The sequence below is a fragment of the Prunus avium genome, chromosome 6 (assembly GCF_965620075.1).
Source record: "Prunus avium chromosome 6, drPruAviu1.hap1.1, whole genome shotgun sequence".
In the NCBI taxonomy this organism is placed as follows: Eukaryota; Viridiplantae; Streptophyta; class Magnoliopsida; order Rosales; family Rosaceae; genus Prunus; species Prunus avium.
The window spans coordinates 34,876,856-34,893,661 of NC_142289.1; the positions used below are offsets into that span (position 1 = coordinate 34,876,856).

The window sequence follows — 16,806 nt, forward strand, 5'->3', positions numbered from 1 at the left end:
TAAAATTTGGGAAAACCCAAACTTGGGGCCAAATACCAGTCCAGCTATTGCCTGGACTATATTTTTATTTTTTGTTGGAGCCCACTCAAGGCTGACGCAGCCCATGTGCAAGGAGGTAAAACAAAAGATCCATCATCTAGTACAATGCCTCCCATTTGTGATGATCAAAATCTTCCCGACTCTCCCATTGTCGAGCCTCAAGTTGAAAGAGTTTAGACCCAAAGAGTCGATATCGGTCAATATTTTTTTTGTTAAACTTTTATTTATATATAGAGATACATATTTGAGGGTAAGGATCATTATGTCCCCCTGTCTAGGTGCATCTTTTTATTTTTATAAATGAAATTCACTCGTACTGTCGAGTTTTTAAGGTGATCTTTACCTACTTAACTTTTAAATCCTGAATCCGCCACTGCTTCTTAGGACCTATAAAGCATTGTCAGTCGCATAGATTGAGAACAGTTGGATCCTTGATGCAATTGGATGGAAAATATTAAATGTGTGAGCAACTATCTTTAGCATCACTCTTATTAGAGATTGTGAACTATTGGATATTTGATGCAATCGGATATAATATGTCTCATTTTATCTGGTGTGAATGTATGCAGGAGTTTGAAATAAAAAAGAATCCAAGTCATTACAAAGCCTATAATTAGGTTATTTGGTCTATATGTCCTTCTAACATTCCGATCTTTTATTAAATAAAAAATAAATGAATACTTACAAAAAAGCAACCCTAATATGGAGAGTTCGCTTCACACATGGTTTGTACTTGTAAATGGAAAGGACTCAGAGTTTGCTAGCAGCAGGTGAACGAAACAATGAATGTCGACCTTCGGCTACAATCTCCCCAGTTGCTTTGTTTCTCATCAGGACTGATGTTCCAGAATAACCGCCTCTTTGTCCTAACCTTTTTGAGGTGATCTCTAACTCATCCTGAAATTTGACAATTTTATAGCCAGAAATGTCCAAATGCTAATCATATACCACCAGCACATATGAGGAGTAAGGCAAATCCCACGACTAGACAAAATAAAGTGCAACGGAATGATTTTGACAAACGACTCTCGACAAGGGACACCAACAGATATCAAACTCATGTTAACGAGATTTGAACTTGAGACCTCCAAATTGAGAGAAATGCCATGGACCAACAAATTTGGCAATCATTATAATAACCAAATTCTTCAAATCGAAACACGTAAGGAAATATTTCTAATCCATTGAACCCGTATTTCAAGGGAATTTTGAGCACGAAAGTATGTTAGATTGAACATATAAGGTATGGCCAATTCAGATGTTGCTAAAAACCATATGAATGTGAAAGAGAAATGGAGAAAATATATTACTAAGAGTGTGGAAAGCTTGCTTACATCAATCTTCGCCTTTGACACATAGGAGATGGACATGTCCACAGAAACGTTCATGGGGAGACCCGTAACATAAATAAGAGAAGCACCAGCTACATCAACAAGGTTTGCAATTGCACCATTAGACAGATTTCCATCTTTATCCTGCCAACAAAAGCAACACAAGTCCAAAATTGGGCACATCTCATGTTTTCAATGAACATCACCAGTACTAATTATATTTGGATAATGGATTTGAAACTAAGGATTTGGATATGAATTTTATTACAAATTGCTCCATGAGATTTCAGAACTATAATCAAACCCACACGTAAATTTGACAATTGAAGATAAAGTAAGGTGGTGTTCAAATACTCAAGAAAAAAAGAAACGTAGTGTTCTTTCAAATCCACTTCCTAAAGCATTTAAGCATAGAATTTTCTTTGGAACCCACAAATTAAAAAATAAACAAACTCTGCTTTCAGGCCTTGTTTTAACATTTGTTGCAAACCATTCAAACTTCTAGTTCTAACTCAAAATACCCAAAATGAGACCGACCTAATATGTAGTTGAATGTACCTATACTAATCACAGTCCACCAATGTAGAACATTCAAATTTTAGAAAAACTTTCGAGGTGTTATAATATGGGTGGATGACAGGTTTATGTTTTGGAGTATTAGTAAATGAAACACGAGTGGATTAGTAACACTGCGTGGATGTGTTGGAATACACCAAAAAATTTCTCCAAAGCATGTTAAGGTGATCAAGGGGGCACAGTATCAAGTATCAACTATCCAACACAAAAGTTTTTTTTTTTGGGAGAAAAGTCGATCAATTGCATAGAAGATTAGGTGTGGCTACAATCTTGAGAGATGAGCTCCTGAACAAGCTCTGGGGACTCACCAAACCAAAAACAGTCTTGACGCAAATGAAAAGCAAACAACGCAAGCCTGTTGGCAATCCAACACAAAGTTTAAGTGTTCTGAATTGGAAGTTAATTAAAGAACCTATTTTGAATTTTTTTTAATGCTTTTGAAACCAATCCAAATTATAAGGTAAAAAAATCCATGCTAATTCCAATAATTGTATTAGAAAAAGTTAATTAGTACCAATTAATTACCAAACGAGTGAGGGGTTAGAAGACTCACGGTGAGGCGAGGAGGGACCTTGAAAGAACAGACGGCGAATCCGGGTTCGACTTGGTCAACTCGGATGCCTGTCGTAGCAAACAGATCGTACAAACTCGGCCCTTTTCCGACTCGGATTTCTGGAACGACGACTCGCGACACGGCCTCTGACTCCTCCGGTGTCAGCTCTAAACACTTCTTCGCGTCCTCCATATTGGATTTTCGCTCATCTTTTTCTTCATACACCAAAAATAGAACTTAGAAGTAGAGAATTTACCAAAAATAGAAAGGAGTAGAGGACTTTACGCGTTGAACACCGGAGGTTAACTTAATTGGTGAGGAAGGGATCTTTGAACAAAAAATATTGTGAGGAAGGAAAAGAAATTAACTTTGAACTTGACATCATTGGTTTCGAAATAAGGCCATTTTTCAAGCCATTTTTCATTAGACTAGATCGGTTAACTACGTTGGAGATACATTAGATTCTTTCTTAGGAAAAAACTTCCTGCATCGGAAATGTCCCTTTTGGAGAGTCCTGATTGTATTTCCTTTAAATCATATGGCCAAGCCGTATAAACCCTTCAAAACTCCCTTTATAGTTGATGAGTTTTTATTTATTTATTTATTTAGTTTGATTGTTCAAGTGTTTCTAGCTAACATTAACAGTTGTTAGGGGATACGTTTTGACACTCCTCCCCTCCCCTGAAGCTGTAATGATACAGTCTTGTAATGTCATTTACATAATTGCTTGGAAAGATCCAAGTGATGAAGCCATACATACCCCACTATCTACTTTGAAAATAACAAAAAAAAGAAAGAAGATCTCCACTATACTCTACCTCATTTCAAATCCCACTTTGATCCCCTACCTAACATAATGAGTTTGAGTCAGATACTGAGACTAATAGCTAAATGAATCTGGCAATTAGAAAGGAGAATCAAGGAGAAATTAGGCGGCAGTTAATTACAACCGAGGAAGGAGAATTTAGGATAAATAAAAACCCATGTTACTGAAATCTAAAATGAAAAAGAAAGCCTGTCTTTGAAGAAAAATGCAGGACCAGGAACCACAGTGAAAATTGGGGTTAAGTTTTTTTGTGTATGAATCAGCAAAAACATTAAGTAAAAGTAGTCCACTGAATTCGATTTCGAGGACAGAAACTGCACCATGTATGTTAGTCCATAACATTATACCCGAATAACTTTATTGCCAAGATTCTCAATCTTTATTCAATATGAAAAACAATTAATTACAAGAAGAAAGTATTATTCAACCTATGCCTCAAGGAGTTCCCTCCATATATAGTTCACATATATGTACAAAGTACTGCATGCTAAAGTGAAGGACTCATAGTTTGCTAGCATGTCTACCAAACAATGAATGTCGACCTTCAGCAATAACCTCCCCAGTTACCTTGTTTCTCATAAGCACTATCGTTCCCGAATAACCCCCTCTTTGCCCTAACACCCTTGAGGTGATCTCTAATTCATCCTGCAATTTGACACCAGGAGAGAACATACATTATAGCCAGAAACATCGAAATGCAAATCAGATACCGCACACACATATGACAAGTACGGTAAAGTAATAGAAACCAGTAAAGTAAATTGGTCATCATTGTAGAAGCCAAATTTTGCAAATAAATCCAGGAAAGAAAATATTTCTGGCGAATAGAAACCAGTGGCAAAGTTGGGGTTATATACAAGACAAGTTCCTTTAAGATTTTTGGGCACATAACTTCAAGCATTGGCAACAATGGTGACATTCAAGAAAGTCTGTTAAATTGAACATAAGCACGATTGAAATCGTGTACCACACACATACGACGAGTGAGGTAAAAACCACCAATGGAAGCACAAAATAGTAGCGAAACTCCATTCAAGAAAGTCCAACAAATTGGACACAGACATGGATTTATGACCAATTGAAAGGCAGCTATGTAAAGCATACATGTCAACGAGAAATGGGATAGTTGAGTGTCAAGGTTGCTTACATGAAGCTTCGCAGTTGACATATAAGAGATGCACATATCCACTGAAACATTCATAGGGAGGCCCTCAACATGAACAACGGCACCACCCACTTCATCAACAAGGTTTGCAATTGCACCATTAGCCAACCTTCCACTTCTATCCTGCAAAAATAAACACACGAATCACTCAACCACATAAAAAATAGTTCAATTGTAGCCAAAATTACTCAAATTTGTAAGTTAAAGAACCTATTTTGATACTCTTAATAATGAAATTATGAAGAAACAAATTTTAATTTCGATATCATTATGGAAAATTTTGCTTGTAACCAAACGAATGAGGGGGTTTAGATGACTTACGCTGAGGTGGGGAGGGACTTTGAAAGTACAGACGACGAGTCCCGGTTCGACTCGGTCGACTCGGATGCCTCTGAGAGCGAAATACTCGTAGAAGCTCGGACCGGAGCCGGCTCTGTGAGGTGGAACGGTGAGCCTGGACACGGCCTCTGATTCGTCGTCGGTCAGCTCCAGAGACCTCTTCGCCTTCTCCATACTGGGTTTTCCTCCTTCATTCTGATCCATTTAAGGGGATGAGTTTGAGGGAAGTGGCTAAAACCGTTGAAATCAAAATAGCGGGGTCGGGCCGATTTTAGTAATACTGGGCCGATTTGTCGGCCCACTTACGCTTATGATAGACAAACACATGCAAACGGAAAATTTTCTGATGTGATGATAACACAACGTGTCATGTTAATGTGAAGTTATAAGTCTATTCATATAATACTTTGACGATTTGCAATATCTAAACCTTAAACTTGAAGCCCTAAATAGTGAACTTAGATTCGTATTATAGACCAAGTTTCCACTTATTTTAAAAATATAAAAAGTAGAATTACATTATTTGAATCGCATAGCTAATGCATTCAAAAATGTCGTTTATATTACATCATCTCATGTTTACTTATAAGGAATGGATTAGGATGGTTATTGAAATTACTCATATTCCATACATTCTATGTGTTTATTAAAATATGAATATTAGAATTATTTTGATTCCTAATCTTCGTGTAAAATCAAAAAGTATGTAGATTCTACATTACAATACGTAATCAATACTTTAAAAATTAGGAATTAGATTGATTAGAGGAAGTCGTTAATATGTTCATAGCTTCCTCGATTCTTCACTTTTTGTAAACATGTCATTACTTTTAGAAATACCATTAGCCCGAAGCCTTCTAGTAACTTCTTTTTTAAAGGTGAAAGGTGAAGACAAACATTGAGCAAAGTATTTGAAGAATGAATATACTAGTAAATCAAAGATTCTTGTGCTCTTATTTCCCAGATCGGTTTTTGTATTTTAAAGCACAGTGTTTGGGAATGCTACATTATTGCGTATTTCTATGCCAATGGTGGTGTCCCTAGTGGAGTTGACCTGAAACTTGTGTGCACGTCCACAAGGAAGAGGTTGGATTTTGCATTTGGGGCCTATTATAGTCATTTTACAAAGAAACCAAAATCCAAGAAAGTGTGCAGTGCACTGATGTCGTGGGCTTACTGTGGGCCTAAAAATTGTTGCTTTCCTTCATCTTCACACTCTTATCTTTGATTCCTCTTCTTCTGCTCCAAGCAATGCCCAAAGATTCAATAGCAAGTTTCATTTGAGAAGATAATCATGAACAAGGCGATGGTTTAACTTCCTATCAAAATCACTTACCAATAGCCATGAACAAACTGATGTGTCTATAAACAAAGAATAGAATTATTAAGACAATTTTAGAGCCGTGCAAAGTTTTTTTCCAGGTAAGGAATCATTTCTCATTACTTCTTGCAAATCACGGCAGTACAATTCATACAAAAGTAATCTTTTGTTATTGTTAAAACACAAAAATAACTCATTAAAATTATGCACACATATCAATATTGAATTTGTGGGCAAGCTTCCATGTTAGAAGCCAAATATTTTTCATTTTACAATAAATAGAGTCCATTTTTTTATGTAAATTTTTTTTGTAAGAGTTCTATTAAATAACATTTTTATTATATTTGAGCTGCAAAAAATGCCATAATTCCTTTGCATAGGATTCTTTTTTTTGTTGTCCTTGAAAGAAATATAGATCCTGCTGCACTGCATCTCCATGTCAAATATTTAGAAAATAGAAATTCATGGATGCAACAAAACAACCATAAAATCCCAAAAAGGGGGTTTATCTGGGGTTTCCATTTTTATCATTTTCCCATTCCGACCACAACTTCAACCGCTCTCTCTCTCTCTGAGTCCCCACTTTCTTCTTCTTCTACCATGCACCCACTGTCACTCTCACTCTCACTCTCCACCACCACCCCACATCTGCAACCCTAAAAAAGCCATGGCCCTACACCGCCTCTCCACCTGTCACCGCCACCCTACCAAACCCATCACCGGCTTCTGTGCCCCCTGCCTCAGTGAACGCCTCGCCGGCCTCGACTCCGCTGCCGCTGCCGCTCACCCCCAATCACCGACCCGGAACCCCCATTCCGGGTCCGAGCTCCGGCGCAGCAAGTCATGCTCCGGCCAGAGACCTGAGTCTTCGTCGGCCAACGCCCCCGACCCGACCCGGCGCAAGTCCTGCGACGTTCGGGCTCGGAACACTCTGTCGGAGCTCTTCAACATCGACGACGACCGCAAAGGCCTGCCCAGAAAGTTTGAGGTCGAACTGAGAGGAGAAGAGGAGAGAGACGATAGTGGAGACGAAGCTAGGGTTTTGGATTCGGATGCGGAGTTCAAGACGATGAAGGAGCTGATAGATCTCGAGTGGGAGAGGAAGAAGGGTGCTGGTCGGGATTTGAAGGAAATCGCAGGGACATTTTGGGGAACGGCGTCGGTTTTGGGCAAGAAGGTGAGGCAATGGCGGCGGAAGCAGAAGACTAAGAAGGCGGAGAACGAGGGTTTCGTGTGCCAGAAGCGGAGGGAAACCCAGTCGGAGGTTGGAGAGTGCGCATTGGGGAGAAGATCGTGCGATCCGGATCCGGATCCGGATCCGGGTCGAATGTCGCTGGACGAGCCTCGGGCTTCGTGGGACGGGTATTTGGGTCCGAGAGCCCACCACCCGAGGCTGACGCCGATGGTTTCGGTTGTGGAAGAGAGCTTGGAGAGGAGCCCAGGTGGGTCAGCTCAAACCAAAGACTATTACTGTTCGCAGCGGCGGCGGAGCTTCGAACGGTCGAGCTTCGATCGATCGGCGGCGGAGGTTGATGAGTTGAAGTTGGTAACAAATGCCAGAGTGTCCCCTGCGACTACAGAGTTGTTCTATGGCGCCAAGTTGCTAATTACAGAGAAGGAACTGATGGGTTCGGGTTCGAAGTTGAAATCTGTTGAAGATGAGTGTGAGAAGGAGGAGGAGGAGGGTCGTGTTGGGGTTGGCGTTGAAGCTGTTTGTAAAAATGCTGCTGTGGAATCAACCAATGGGATTGATCATCAAAAGCCGAATAGGCGGCACAAGAAGTGGAGTTTTTGGGGTTTGGTGCAGAGGAGAAGTGAAAAGAAATGTGTGGATGAAGACAATGCGGATTCTTGGCAAAAGTTGAGGAGGGTTGCCAATGGAGAAGCCAACAGTGGGTCTGTGAGCCAGAAGCTGATTCGGAGTTACAGCGTTAGCTGTAGGAACTCATGCAAAATGGTTGATTTGTTCAGCAATGTGAATGGCGTTGGTGTCGAGAGCAAAAGCAATGGTTTGAAGACTCTGCAGAGGAACAAGAGTGCTCGGTATTCGCCGAGCAATCTTGATCATGGATTGTTGAGGTTTTACTTGACGCCATTGAGGAGCTACAGGAGGAGTGAATCAGGAAAGAGTAGGCCAAGCAGCAACAACTTACAGTCTGTGCCCAAGAATGTCTTGTAAAGGTGTTTCATCGCATTCGCATCTTCTTCCATGGATGTCTTGTTATGTTGTAAAGCCATATATAAATGCATTTTCTTCTTGTATGAGGGCATACCCTCTCCCTAACACGTTTCTCCTAACAATGCCAAATTGCCAATAAGGCAATAATCAAAACCACAACTGTTTCCCTTTGACAATCTTTTTAAGTAGCTGCTTATGATATTTGAGGAGCCTTGTAATAATACAATTTAGTCTTTTTTTTTGTTCGAAATCGTTTGTTTCTCACTTCATTTTGTAGCTGTGTTGAATGTTTATTTTGTAGATCAAGTGTGTCTTTGTTTCGAGCATTTCTTTGTGAAGCGCTTTTGCTTGGTAGTAGTTTTGTTAGAAAGAAGCGTATCAATGTTGCATGGAAAAACCCAAGTCACTTTTTGAGGAAGCACACAAAGTGCTTTTATCCAAAATAGTATGCTTTTCTATTCCAACCAACAAAGTCTAAGATTGCCATCTTTTCAACAAAGGCAATTTAGGAACTGGGAATTAAGATAGATACTAATACTTTTGATAATTGTATTTTTAAAGTAAAAATATGAAACGAAAGGAACAAGCTTTTGCACACAAACACATGAACTCTTCGCATAACCATACAATTTGCACTCAAGAGCTTCCCATCCTAACTTACACTCACTCAGCGTCACCTACGTAGCCCTTCTCTTGAAGCTCCTGAATGACCTCATTCTTCATCCTCAACCACAGCTTCTGAGCTTCCTGATCCAGCTTCTTATTCTGCAACTCCTTCTGATAATTAAACGCATCTTTGTCCGTCTCAACGAACCCTTTCGGGCCAATTGTCGTGCCGATCATCCCCCCCTTGGCAACAAACTCTTCCATGGCTTCTTCGTCGCCTGGGTAGGGGAACTGTCGACGCTCGTACAGGTGCGCCAGCTCTCTCTCTTCCTTGGGCTTAGGCTTCAGCGTCCACCAGCCGAGTGGTGATTTCTCGTTGTAGTACCACGCTACGCCGAAAAGAGTGTATGTGCATAGCAAAGCCTTGCCTATTTGTTTCCAGAAGTAGTAGTCTTCCTTGCCCAGTCCTATCTTCTTCAAGTACTTCTGGGCGTTCAACGATTTGGCCAATTGGTACCCTGAAATGTAAATAAAAAATAAGAAAAGCTTAAGGTTTTTCATTGAAGCATTTCATCAAACAGTTGGAGAGTTGTAGCAAAAACCAAAAACAGAAGCACAAAGCGGGAAAACTATTGTCTTTGATTTGCTATTTGCCCTCTCGTAGCACATAATTACCTGCTTTGGCATCCTGATAGCGTTTGCGAATCATTTGCGGTCAGAGAGTGGTGAGGACAATCGATCTCTTTTCTCTAATCGTCCCCTGAATCAAAACTAATATCTTGGCAGTTCCACGTGCTAGAAGATGAAGGGCCTCAAATGGCTAGGGCAAGAGAGACTTGGACTAGGCTCACTTCTAACAACTGAGCTTGGGTTTATATTTTCAGACCCACCAAGAAATAAACCCATATAAGAAAAAGAGATGAAATTAACTGGGTTCAGAGACAGCGTTTTAATCCATTTACATAAAAGAAATTCCAAATATTTAAGCTTATTTTATTGGGTTGAGTTCCACCATATGTTTGGGGATAATGCTTATTTTATTCAAGGGTTAATTTCAATTTAATACACTGAACTCTTACCTTTAAGACACCTTTGCCTCTGCTCTCAATTTTAACGATTTCTTACATTTAGGCCCCGTTTGGTTCACGGAATGAATTTGATGGGAATCATTTCCCATGTCATTTCCCAGGGGATAGGAAATGGTGATTCCTTTCCCATGTTTGGTAATGCCGGGAAAGTGACCCGGAAATATCACTTTATTTCATTTCCCATATTTGTTTTGAGTAGGAATGGAAAACAAATTTTGTTTAGTTTCCCAATTGTATCCCTATTAAAATAATAAAAAAATACCAATAATTGTTGGATAAAAACTGTAATTATGAATTGTTAGTAAGGACAAATTAGTCAAAAAAAAAGTTAGTCTTACTTTCCCATGGGAAGGGAAAGTGAAACCCAAGTAGGAAGGAAGGATTCACTTTCCCTCCTACTTTCCTATGTGCTAGGCAACGCTTTCCCATGCCTGACTTACCAAACACGGGAAAGCAATTGGTTTCCCATCCCCAAGATTCCTTTCCCATGAACCAAACGCATAAGGCATTAATAACAAACCATTTTTAACAAAATACCCTTCAACTGACATTGAAATAAGCGAATAAGTGAGACCCATGCTTGCCATGCAAGCAATTAACCGAAATTTTAATGTCGAAGTTGACACCGGAACATATTGTAAAAAATTAAAAAGCTTAGTGTATGTAATTGTTAAAATTGAGAGTACATGCGCAAACGTGCCTTAGGGAGTACTAAATCGATTTAACCCCTTATTGATATATTTTTTAAATTATAAATTCAAGAGAAAATTTATTTATTTATTTATTTTTTTCCAGATGGATGTTAGTTTATAGTTTGGTAATATGGAAAGAAAAGAACTGAAAGGACTTAAGCAAGTATTTAGTACCAGTTTGTACAAGGAAATAAATGGGAAGCAAAGACAAAGATGGAACTTGTGGTTCACTTGTTTCTTAATCATTCTTGCTTAATTGACAGTTTCACACCACCATATGAGACTCACTCATCATTGTAGTCTCTTAGCAGAATGGCATACACAAGCACAATGCTCCTAAAACAGACTATATATACAAGGGTTTCAACAACCAAGGTAAAAAAAGCTAAAAAAAAACACCAGAGTGAATGCAGAAAACAACTTCTTATGTTGTATTGCTTCTTTTAACGATCAACGCAGAGTTCCGACAGTCTTTTTATACGTGTACCACTTGGATATCAAGAGATATGCTCCTAGGTTCAGAACACTCAGCACTGCCAATAACCAGAAGAAATAATCAAGGTGTCCATAATTCAAATTGTTCGGAATCCATCCAGGATTCTTGTTCCTCGTAGTTGTGTGGGTAACAATGGTCACAAGAATAGAGTTGAAGTAGTTTCCTAGAGCAACAGTGGAGAGTGAGAGGGCAGAACACAAGCTCCTCATGGCATCAGGTGCCTGATCATAGAAAAACTCCAACTGTCCTATGAATGTGAAAACTTCTGCAGCTCCTATGAGGAAATACTGAGGTACTTGCCAAAAAACTGACATGGGCATGTGCTCATATTCATAATAGTTATGCTCTCGAACACTTCGGAGTCTGATGAGTTCCAAAACTGCCGCACATATCATGGAAAATATGGAGATGAAGAGGCCAATCCCCATCCTCTGGAGTGTGGTTAGGCCATTCTTGTGACCAGTGTATTTTCTAGCTACTGGGACAAGGACTCGGTCATATATTGGGACCCAGAAAATGACACTAAGGGTGTCGAAGATGGAAAGAGATGCTGCTGGGATTTCGAAGCTAGAGTGGCCCACACGAATATCCATAAGGGTGCCTTGCAACACAAAAAAGTTGCTCATCTGATTGTAGACAGCAGCAAAGATGATACCAGTTGCCCATATGGGAAGCAGCCTTATGATTGATTTTAGCTCCTCCACTTGAGTAACTGTACTAAGTCTCCATGGGTCTTTTGAGTCCTTTATATGGTCGGATTGTACCTCCACTGCTGCTTTGTCAAAGAACCTGGACAGTAAAATTACAGGTCAACAGAACAGCAACAACAATGCAAGAGAATCAAAACCAATGTGCATAAAAGAATTCTCAATCTTATAGTTTGATTACTCAACTCAACCAGGCCTTAATCTGAATTGGGACTGCTTACATGGATCCTATATATGCAAAACTATTTAGTATCTGCCACATGAATTTGCTTTGCCATCCAATCTTATCCTATGAAAATCAACTTTTATAAATAATCCAAGCTTTTTTCAGTTTAGATCGGAAACTAACCTAAATTCATTTGTGTGATCAAGTTTGCGGCTTCCTTGGATGGACGAAGACTCTGCATCTGCAGTCTCATACAAAAGGGACTTGTCTTCGGGAACTTTCACCTTGTATTTTCTCACAGATGCCACCAGCACCTGAATTATGCGTGTCAGAGGGCTACCTCCAGGCTTCTGATTCCTGTATAACTGAGTACCCGAAAAGAAACTCACTACAGCAATTGCCATGGCAACGGCTGGAACGCCGAAACCCCATCCCCAACCCACATTTTGTTGTATCCACACCAGCACAGAGCTGGCAATCATAGCACCAACATTAATGGAAAAATAGAACCAATTGAAGAAAGAACCCTTGTGTTTCTTTTCAACCTCATCATCATCATCAAACTGGTCTGCTCCATAGGATGAGACACAGGGCTTAATCCCACCAGTCCCCAACGCTATCAGGTAAAGTGCTATGAAAGTTGCTGCAGTTTGGCCACCATTTGCATGGCAATTGTCTTTTCCTGAACAGGTTGGTTTCAGTCCCGGGACCGATGCAGACATTGTCAAAAGTGTCATCCCCTATGCAAATCATTACAGAATCAGTAAGTGTCTATTGAGGGAGTAGATTAAACCCAGCAAGAAACAAACTTCAACAACCAAGGTCATATTTTCATAAACATTAAGGCACTGGATATGATTCTAAGCTTGTATTAAGCTAATAGGGAATCAATAAGGATAAGCAAAATAAAAGATACCCAGAATAAAATGTCATCCATGGGGTGTTCAAGTAAATCATTTTGCTTCATCAAGTTGACCTCAGCTGCTTATGTATATATAAATATGAAGGTAAACTAACTTACAATGACATAGATGATTGAGAAGGAGGCAATAGTCTTGTATCTTCCCAAATAGGCATCAGCCAGAAAAGCTCCAAGTAAGGGGGTGAGGTAGCATGTTCCACCCCAATTTGAGTTATTTTTGGCAGCAACAGCACTGGTTTGGTTTAGTTGAGTCTTGAAATAAATCACCAGATTAGAGCTCATCCCATAGTAAGCCAATCTTTCACAGCACTCATTCCCTATTCACAAATTAAACCCAAAAAAAAAACATAGATAATTAGTATCTCACAATAATTTACAGGACCAAATTCCAAGAGTTGCTGCTGTACCTAGAATAAAAGGGCAGGCTTTCCAGGTTCCTGTGGCATTTCTCTTAGCTGGGTTTCCACGAAAATCCACAGTCCCATCTTTGGTGTATACATCTTCTGCTGCTGCTGCTTTGGTGGGCACATCATCTTCTGCCATGGCTTTTAGACTCTATGTGCTCTTTGCCCTTTTGGGGATATACCCAAAATTCAATCAAACAGTGGAGACTCTAGAATCAGCTAGAAACCCAGCAACCGCATTAAACAAAGAGAGTTATACCTCTGCATCATCAAATTTGTTTCACAAGAGAGAGAGAGTGCATTGAAATTTAAACACTAGATAGACTCTTTGCCCAAATTCAAATTCAAATTCATACCAGAGGACCAGAGGCATGCACAGGCTGAGGCGCAAGAGTGGCAGAAGTTGCAGCTTCAGATGGATATTAAAAATGTAAACTTTGTTATTACTGGGGCAAGAAAAATCTAAAGCAGAATGGTTTGTGATGGTTCAGAGGCCAATAGAGAAATAAAACTTGCAATTGCCAGTTTGCTTTGACTTCAATTATAGTGTCTCACAGGCTGAGCAAAGTCTTGTGTGTGGGCCCTACAATACTGTATGCCTCCTGTATGTGGCCAAGAATATGTAAAATATTACATTTGAACTTTATCTTAAGGACAGATTCCGTCAAGTTGTGTTGTCACGCAATCGGCATGGGGTGGATATTCCAAGTCTTCGACAGCCGTATGTGAATATGGACTTGAACATGTCCCCAATCGCATCCAGTTGTTACCAGTCTATTAATATTTCTTTTATTAATATTGTAAGAGATTTGAGTGGCCAATACCTTATTTTTTATTGATCAAGAAAAATAAACGGATGATTGTTAATTTAGAGCAGACTTCAACTTGAAAATTTATGATTTATAATCCTGTTCTTCATCATGTTCTTCATGGTTATATGAGACAGCTTTAATATTTAATTTATAATATAATTTATGTTTCTGCAGAAGAAACTTTGCGTATCAAACTATGCTAATATCAACCTGTCAATTCATATGGTTTACTCCGTAACGTTGGCTTCCACAAAAACCATACTTTAAAAGCACTTGAGCTTTCAAACTAAAAATATATTCTGATAATAAAAATAAAATACATAGTAGATTTCCAAGTCAAGTGTGAACCAAAAAAATAGCCGACTCTTGTGCGTTGAAATCTAGTCGGAAATGACAAACACAAAAGGGCAGAGAGGCTAAAAGTGTTGTTCAATTGTACAAAGGATTTTGGAAGGGCCAGCTTGTCCCATTTCCACCTTTCTGTTTCAGCATAGCTTGCGTACTCCGATATTAGCCTAACTCAAAAACCAACGGCTCCATTCAAGCGGCCAAAATAGATTACGCCAGTTGATCAAAGCAGTGTGCTCGCTCTTTTACACCTGGACAAGAATAAACATAATCACTCACAGCTATTCTGGACAAGAATAAACATAATCACTCACAGCTATTGGTTCGAATTGTACTCGTGGGTTTACTTTGTAATTTTGTTGTGTATCAGTCCTTATTTTCTTCTTACGCAAATAATTATTTTTTGGCTCGAAGCTATAATTGGTGTATTAATCGTACGCAATCCTATTTGCATTAAAATCTAATCTAATGACAATCATTTGACCGGTTCTCAAGGACATTAAGTCTGCCATCTTCCCCCTAATAAAAGTAAAAAAATTGTGCATCACTAAAAGTTGTCAATATACTCATCCTTCTTCATAAATTACACAACAAAAATGAACCCCTCCTATTACATGCCACTTCTTCCCTACCCTCTTGCACATTCATAACCCTTTTACAATTTTTCTTTTTCGTCTTCTTCTTTTTTTTTGGGGACAGCATTGGGTAGGTGTGGTGGCAGCTACCCCCTCAATTACAGCCGTACATCAGCCAATGGAAGGCCAAGCAACCAAGCCTGCACGGCGAGTAATGGTGGTGGCGGATCCTACCCGAGAGTCAGCCAGCGCGCTTCAGTATGCGCTCGCTCATGTAGTGCTCGAACACGATGAATTGATCCTCTTCTTTGTCGAGAACCAAAACACGTGGCGAAACACATTCATGACGCTGCTCAAAATACCTGGGCTTGCCTCCTTGGCCGTAGCCGCCATGTCCTTGGAAGGGATCAACGCAGAGGAGGGCGTGGATTTTCTTGAAGAAATGAAGAATGCATGCAAGCGTGTGAAGCCAAAGCTGAGTGTGCGTGCGGAGAGGATGGGAATGGAAGATGGCAAGGACAAAGCCAACACTATCCTGCATCAAAGCGATGCTCTTGGGATTGATATCATAATTATAGGGCAACGGCGGAGAATTTCTAAGGAAATCCTAGGGTGAGTTTTCTTGTACATGTTATGTGTTCTAGTTGTTACAATGTCTTATCATCCAAATTACGTGATAAGCGATGTGTCAAGTTATATAATACAAAGTACTTGACGTAATAATTGAATTCTCACCTGTCACATAATGCGATTCACTAATATATCCTAAACATGTCTTTTGTCTACTCCTAAGAAATTAAAGTGCCATCAAACTTTATTAAATTTTTTGTTTTGGGTCAAATTAACAGTGCTGTTGAGATGTAGCATATGTGAAGACAGATTATTCAGCTAGCTATATTATTTGCTAATTAATTCTTTGGTTTGCTCCTACGAAACCAGAACATATACGTGGCCTGGAGCCGGGCGAGGGACGACTAACAAAGCCATAGACACAGCAGATTATTTGATTGAAAATAGCAAGTGTGATTGTGTTGCTGTACAGAAAAAGGGCCAGGATGGAGGCTACCTTCTCAACTCAAGAACCCACAAAAACTTCTGGCTTCTGGCTTAACCAAAACTCAGCAGATTATGCTTCATCGATTTCTCATTTGTCTTTAATTTCTCTTGGTCAAGGAGCCAACCATATGTACATAAAAGGAAATTGTACATATTTGGCAAAATTTCTGGCTCCTTAAAAACCATTCATTTGACAAATGCTGGGTTGCAGCCAACTGTACAAAGTCCCCTTCTTTGTTAATGTGAAGCACACACCCTTTGGTCCTTGGACAAATCAGGGGCGCACCAGAAAGCTGTAGAGCCTCAGTTTAGGCAAATTGTAATTTCAAAGAAAAACAGAGAATTTGTTCTGAGAGCCTTCAGGGCAGCTCTGACCTACCCACCTTGCTACTTTAGCAGAAAATTACTTCAAAACAATGTTGTTTCCATATATTTTAGTGTGAAAGCAAAATTTGGTGTCACATGACAAACGTGGGTTAGATCAATTGACTAAGGGATATTGTGCTTGCTCTGTTGCACCCGAGTTTGATTATTCTCCCCATACATTAGAATAATTGAAAATATCATTTTATAGAAAATAAAAATAAAACCTTAATGTCACATGA

At 39.5% G+C, this 16,806-nt stretch overlaps 6 protein-coding genes across 8 annotated transcripts; 2 read left to right on the top strand and 4 right to left on the bottom strand.

Moving 5' to 3' along the window:
• Window positions 1-611: 611 nt before the first annotated feature.
• On the bottom strand, window positions 612-3,054 carry LOC110762426 (uncharacterized). The gene is made up of 3 exons (XM_021965068.2): window positions 2,500-3,054; window positions 1,374-1,514; window positions 612-936 (listed from the first exon to the last, which is right to left on the bottom strand). The coding sequence occupies exons 1-3, from the start codon at window positions 2,689-2,691 to the stop codon at window positions 790-792; spliced, it is 480 nt and encodes a 159-aa protein (XP_021820760.1). The 5' UTR covers window positions 2,692-3,054; the 3' UTR covers window positions 612-789.
• A 599-nt stretch (window positions 3,055-3,653) lies between these two features.
• LOC110762437 (uncharacterized) lies at window positions 3,654-5,048 on the bottom strand. Its single transcript, XM_021965076.2, has 3 exons — window positions 4,812-5,048; window positions 4,473-4,613; window positions 3,654-3,970 (listed from the first exon to the last, which is right to left on the bottom strand). The coding sequence occupies exons 1-3, from the start codon at window positions 5,031-5,033 to the stop codon at window positions 3,827-3,829; spliced, it is 507 nt and encodes a 168-aa protein (XP_021820768.2). The 5' UTR covers window positions 5,034-5,048; the 3' UTR covers window positions 3,654-3,826.
• Window positions 5,049-6,601: 1,553 nt separating this feature from the next.
• On the top strand, window positions 6,602-8,434 carry LOC110762755 (protein OCTOPUS-like). Its single transcript, XM_021965441.2, has one exon. It carries the CDS (start codon window positions 6,818-6,820, stop codon window positions 8,327-8,329), a length of 1,512 nt encoding a protein of 503 aa, XP_021821133.1. The 5' UTR covers window positions 6,602-6,817; the 3' UTR covers window positions 8,330-8,434.
• Window positions 8,435-8,833: 399 nt separating this feature from the next.
• Window positions 8,834-9,792, bottom strand: LOC110762332 (homeobox prospero protein). The gene is made up of 2 exons (XM_021964954.2): window positions 9,611-9,792; window positions 8,834-9,453 (listed from the first exon to the last, which is right to left on the bottom strand). Exons 1-2 carry the CDS (start codon window positions 9,642-9,644, stop codon window positions 8,993-8,995), a joined length of 495 nt encoding a protein of 164 aa, XP_021820646.1. The 5' UTR covers window positions 9,645-9,792; the 3' UTR covers window positions 8,834-8,992.
• A 1,133-nt stretch (window positions 9,793-10,925) lies between these two features.
• LOC110762555 (protein NRT1/ PTR FAMILY 8.2) lies at window positions 10,926-13,927 on the bottom strand. 3 transcript variants are annotated; one of them, XM_021965214.2, is made up of 5 exons: window positions 13,767-13,927; window positions 13,414-13,671; window positions 13,106-13,323; window positions 12,268-12,824; window positions 10,926-12,000 (listed from the first exon to the last, which is right to left on the bottom strand). In XM_021965214.2, the coding sequence occupies exons 2-5, from the start codon at window positions 13,547-13,549 to the stop codon at window positions 11,166-11,168; spliced, it is 1,746 nt and encodes a 581-aa protein (XP_021820906.1). In that variant the 5' UTR covers window positions 13,550-13,671; window positions 13,767-13,927; the 3' UTR covers window positions 10,926-11,165. The 3 variants fall into 3 exon arrangements, with proteins under 3 accessions (XP_021820906.1, XP_088111374.1, XP_021820898.1); XM_088255248.1 differs by having other exon boundaries at window positions 13,414-13,577; window positions 13,767-13,926; XM_021965206.2 differs by having other exon boundaries at window positions 13,414-13,629; window positions 13,767-13,926.
• A 1,192-nt stretch (window positions 13,928-15,119) lies between these two features.
• Window positions 15,120-16,725, top strand: LOC110762570 (uncharacterized). Its single transcript, XM_021965223.2, has 2 exons — window positions 15,120-15,757; window positions 16,085-16,725. Exons 1-2 carry the CDS (start codon window positions 15,324-15,326, stop codon window positions 16,254-16,256), a joined length of 606 nt encoding a protein of 201 aa, XP_021820915.2. The 5' UTR covers window positions 15,120-15,323; the 3' UTR covers window positions 16,257-16,725.
• Window positions 16,726-16,806: the final 81 nt, after the last annotated feature.

Excerpts from the sequence above, each read along its gene's own strand:
- LOC110762426 (XM_021965068.2), bottom strand. The coding sequence starts at position 2,691 with ATGGAGGACGCGAAGAAGTGTTTAGAGCTGACACCGGAGGAGTCAGAG. Across the intron at positions 1,515-2,499 it reads AGGTCCCTCCTCGCCTCACC|GATAAAGATGGAAATCTGTC; the intron begins GTGAGTCTTCTA and ends TTTTGTTGGCAG. Across the intron at positions 937-1,373 it reads TGTCAAAGGCGAAGATTGAT|GATGAGTTAGAGATCACCTC; the intron begins GTAAGCAAGCTT and ends GTCAAATTTCAG.
- LOC110762437 (XM_021965076.2), bottom strand. The coding sequence starts at position 5,033 with ATGGATCAGAATGAAGGAGGAAAACCCAGTATGGAGAAGGCGAAGAGG. Across the intron at positions 4,614-4,811 it reads AAGTCCCTCCCCACCTCAGC|GATAGAAGTGGAAGGTTGGC; the intron begins GTAAGTCATCTA and ends TTATTTTTGCAG. Across the intron at positions 3,971-4,472 it reads TGTCAACTGCGAAGCTTCAT|GATGAATTAGAGATCACCTC; the intron begins GTAAGCAACCTT and ends GTCAAATTGCAG.
- LOC110762755 (XM_021965441.2), top strand. The coding sequence starts at position 6,818 with ATGGCCCTACACCGCCTCTCCACCTGTCACCGCCACCCTACCAAACCC.
- LOC110762332 (XM_021964954.2), bottom strand. The coding sequence starts at position 9,644 with ATGATTCGCAAACGCTATCAGGATGCCAAAGCAG. Across the intron at positions 9,454-9,610 it reads CTATCAGGATGCCAAAGCAG|GGTACCAATTGGCCAAATCG; the intron begins GTAATTATGTGC and ends TTTACATTTCAG.
- LOC110762555 (XM_021965214.2), bottom strand. The coding sequence starts at position 13,549 with ATGGCAGAAGATGATGTGCCCACCAAAGCAGCAGCAGCAGAAGATGTA. Across the intron at positions 12,825-13,105 it reads TCTCAATCATCTATGTCATT|GGGATGACACTTTTGACAAT; the intron begins GTAAGTTAGTTT and ends TGATTTGCATAG. Across the intron at positions 12,001-12,267 it reads GATCACACAAATGAATTTAG|GTTCTTTGACAAAGCAGCAG; the intron begins GTTAGTTTCCGA and ends TTTACTGTCCAG.
- LOC110762570 (XM_021965223.2), top strand. The coding sequence starts at position 15,324 with ATGGAAGGCCAAGCAACCAAGCCTGCACGGCGAGTAATGGTGGTGGCG. Across the intron at positions 15,758-16,084 it reads ATTTCTAAGGAAATCCTAGG|AACATATACGTGGCCTGGAG; the intron begins GTGAGTTTTCTT and ends CTACGAAACCAG.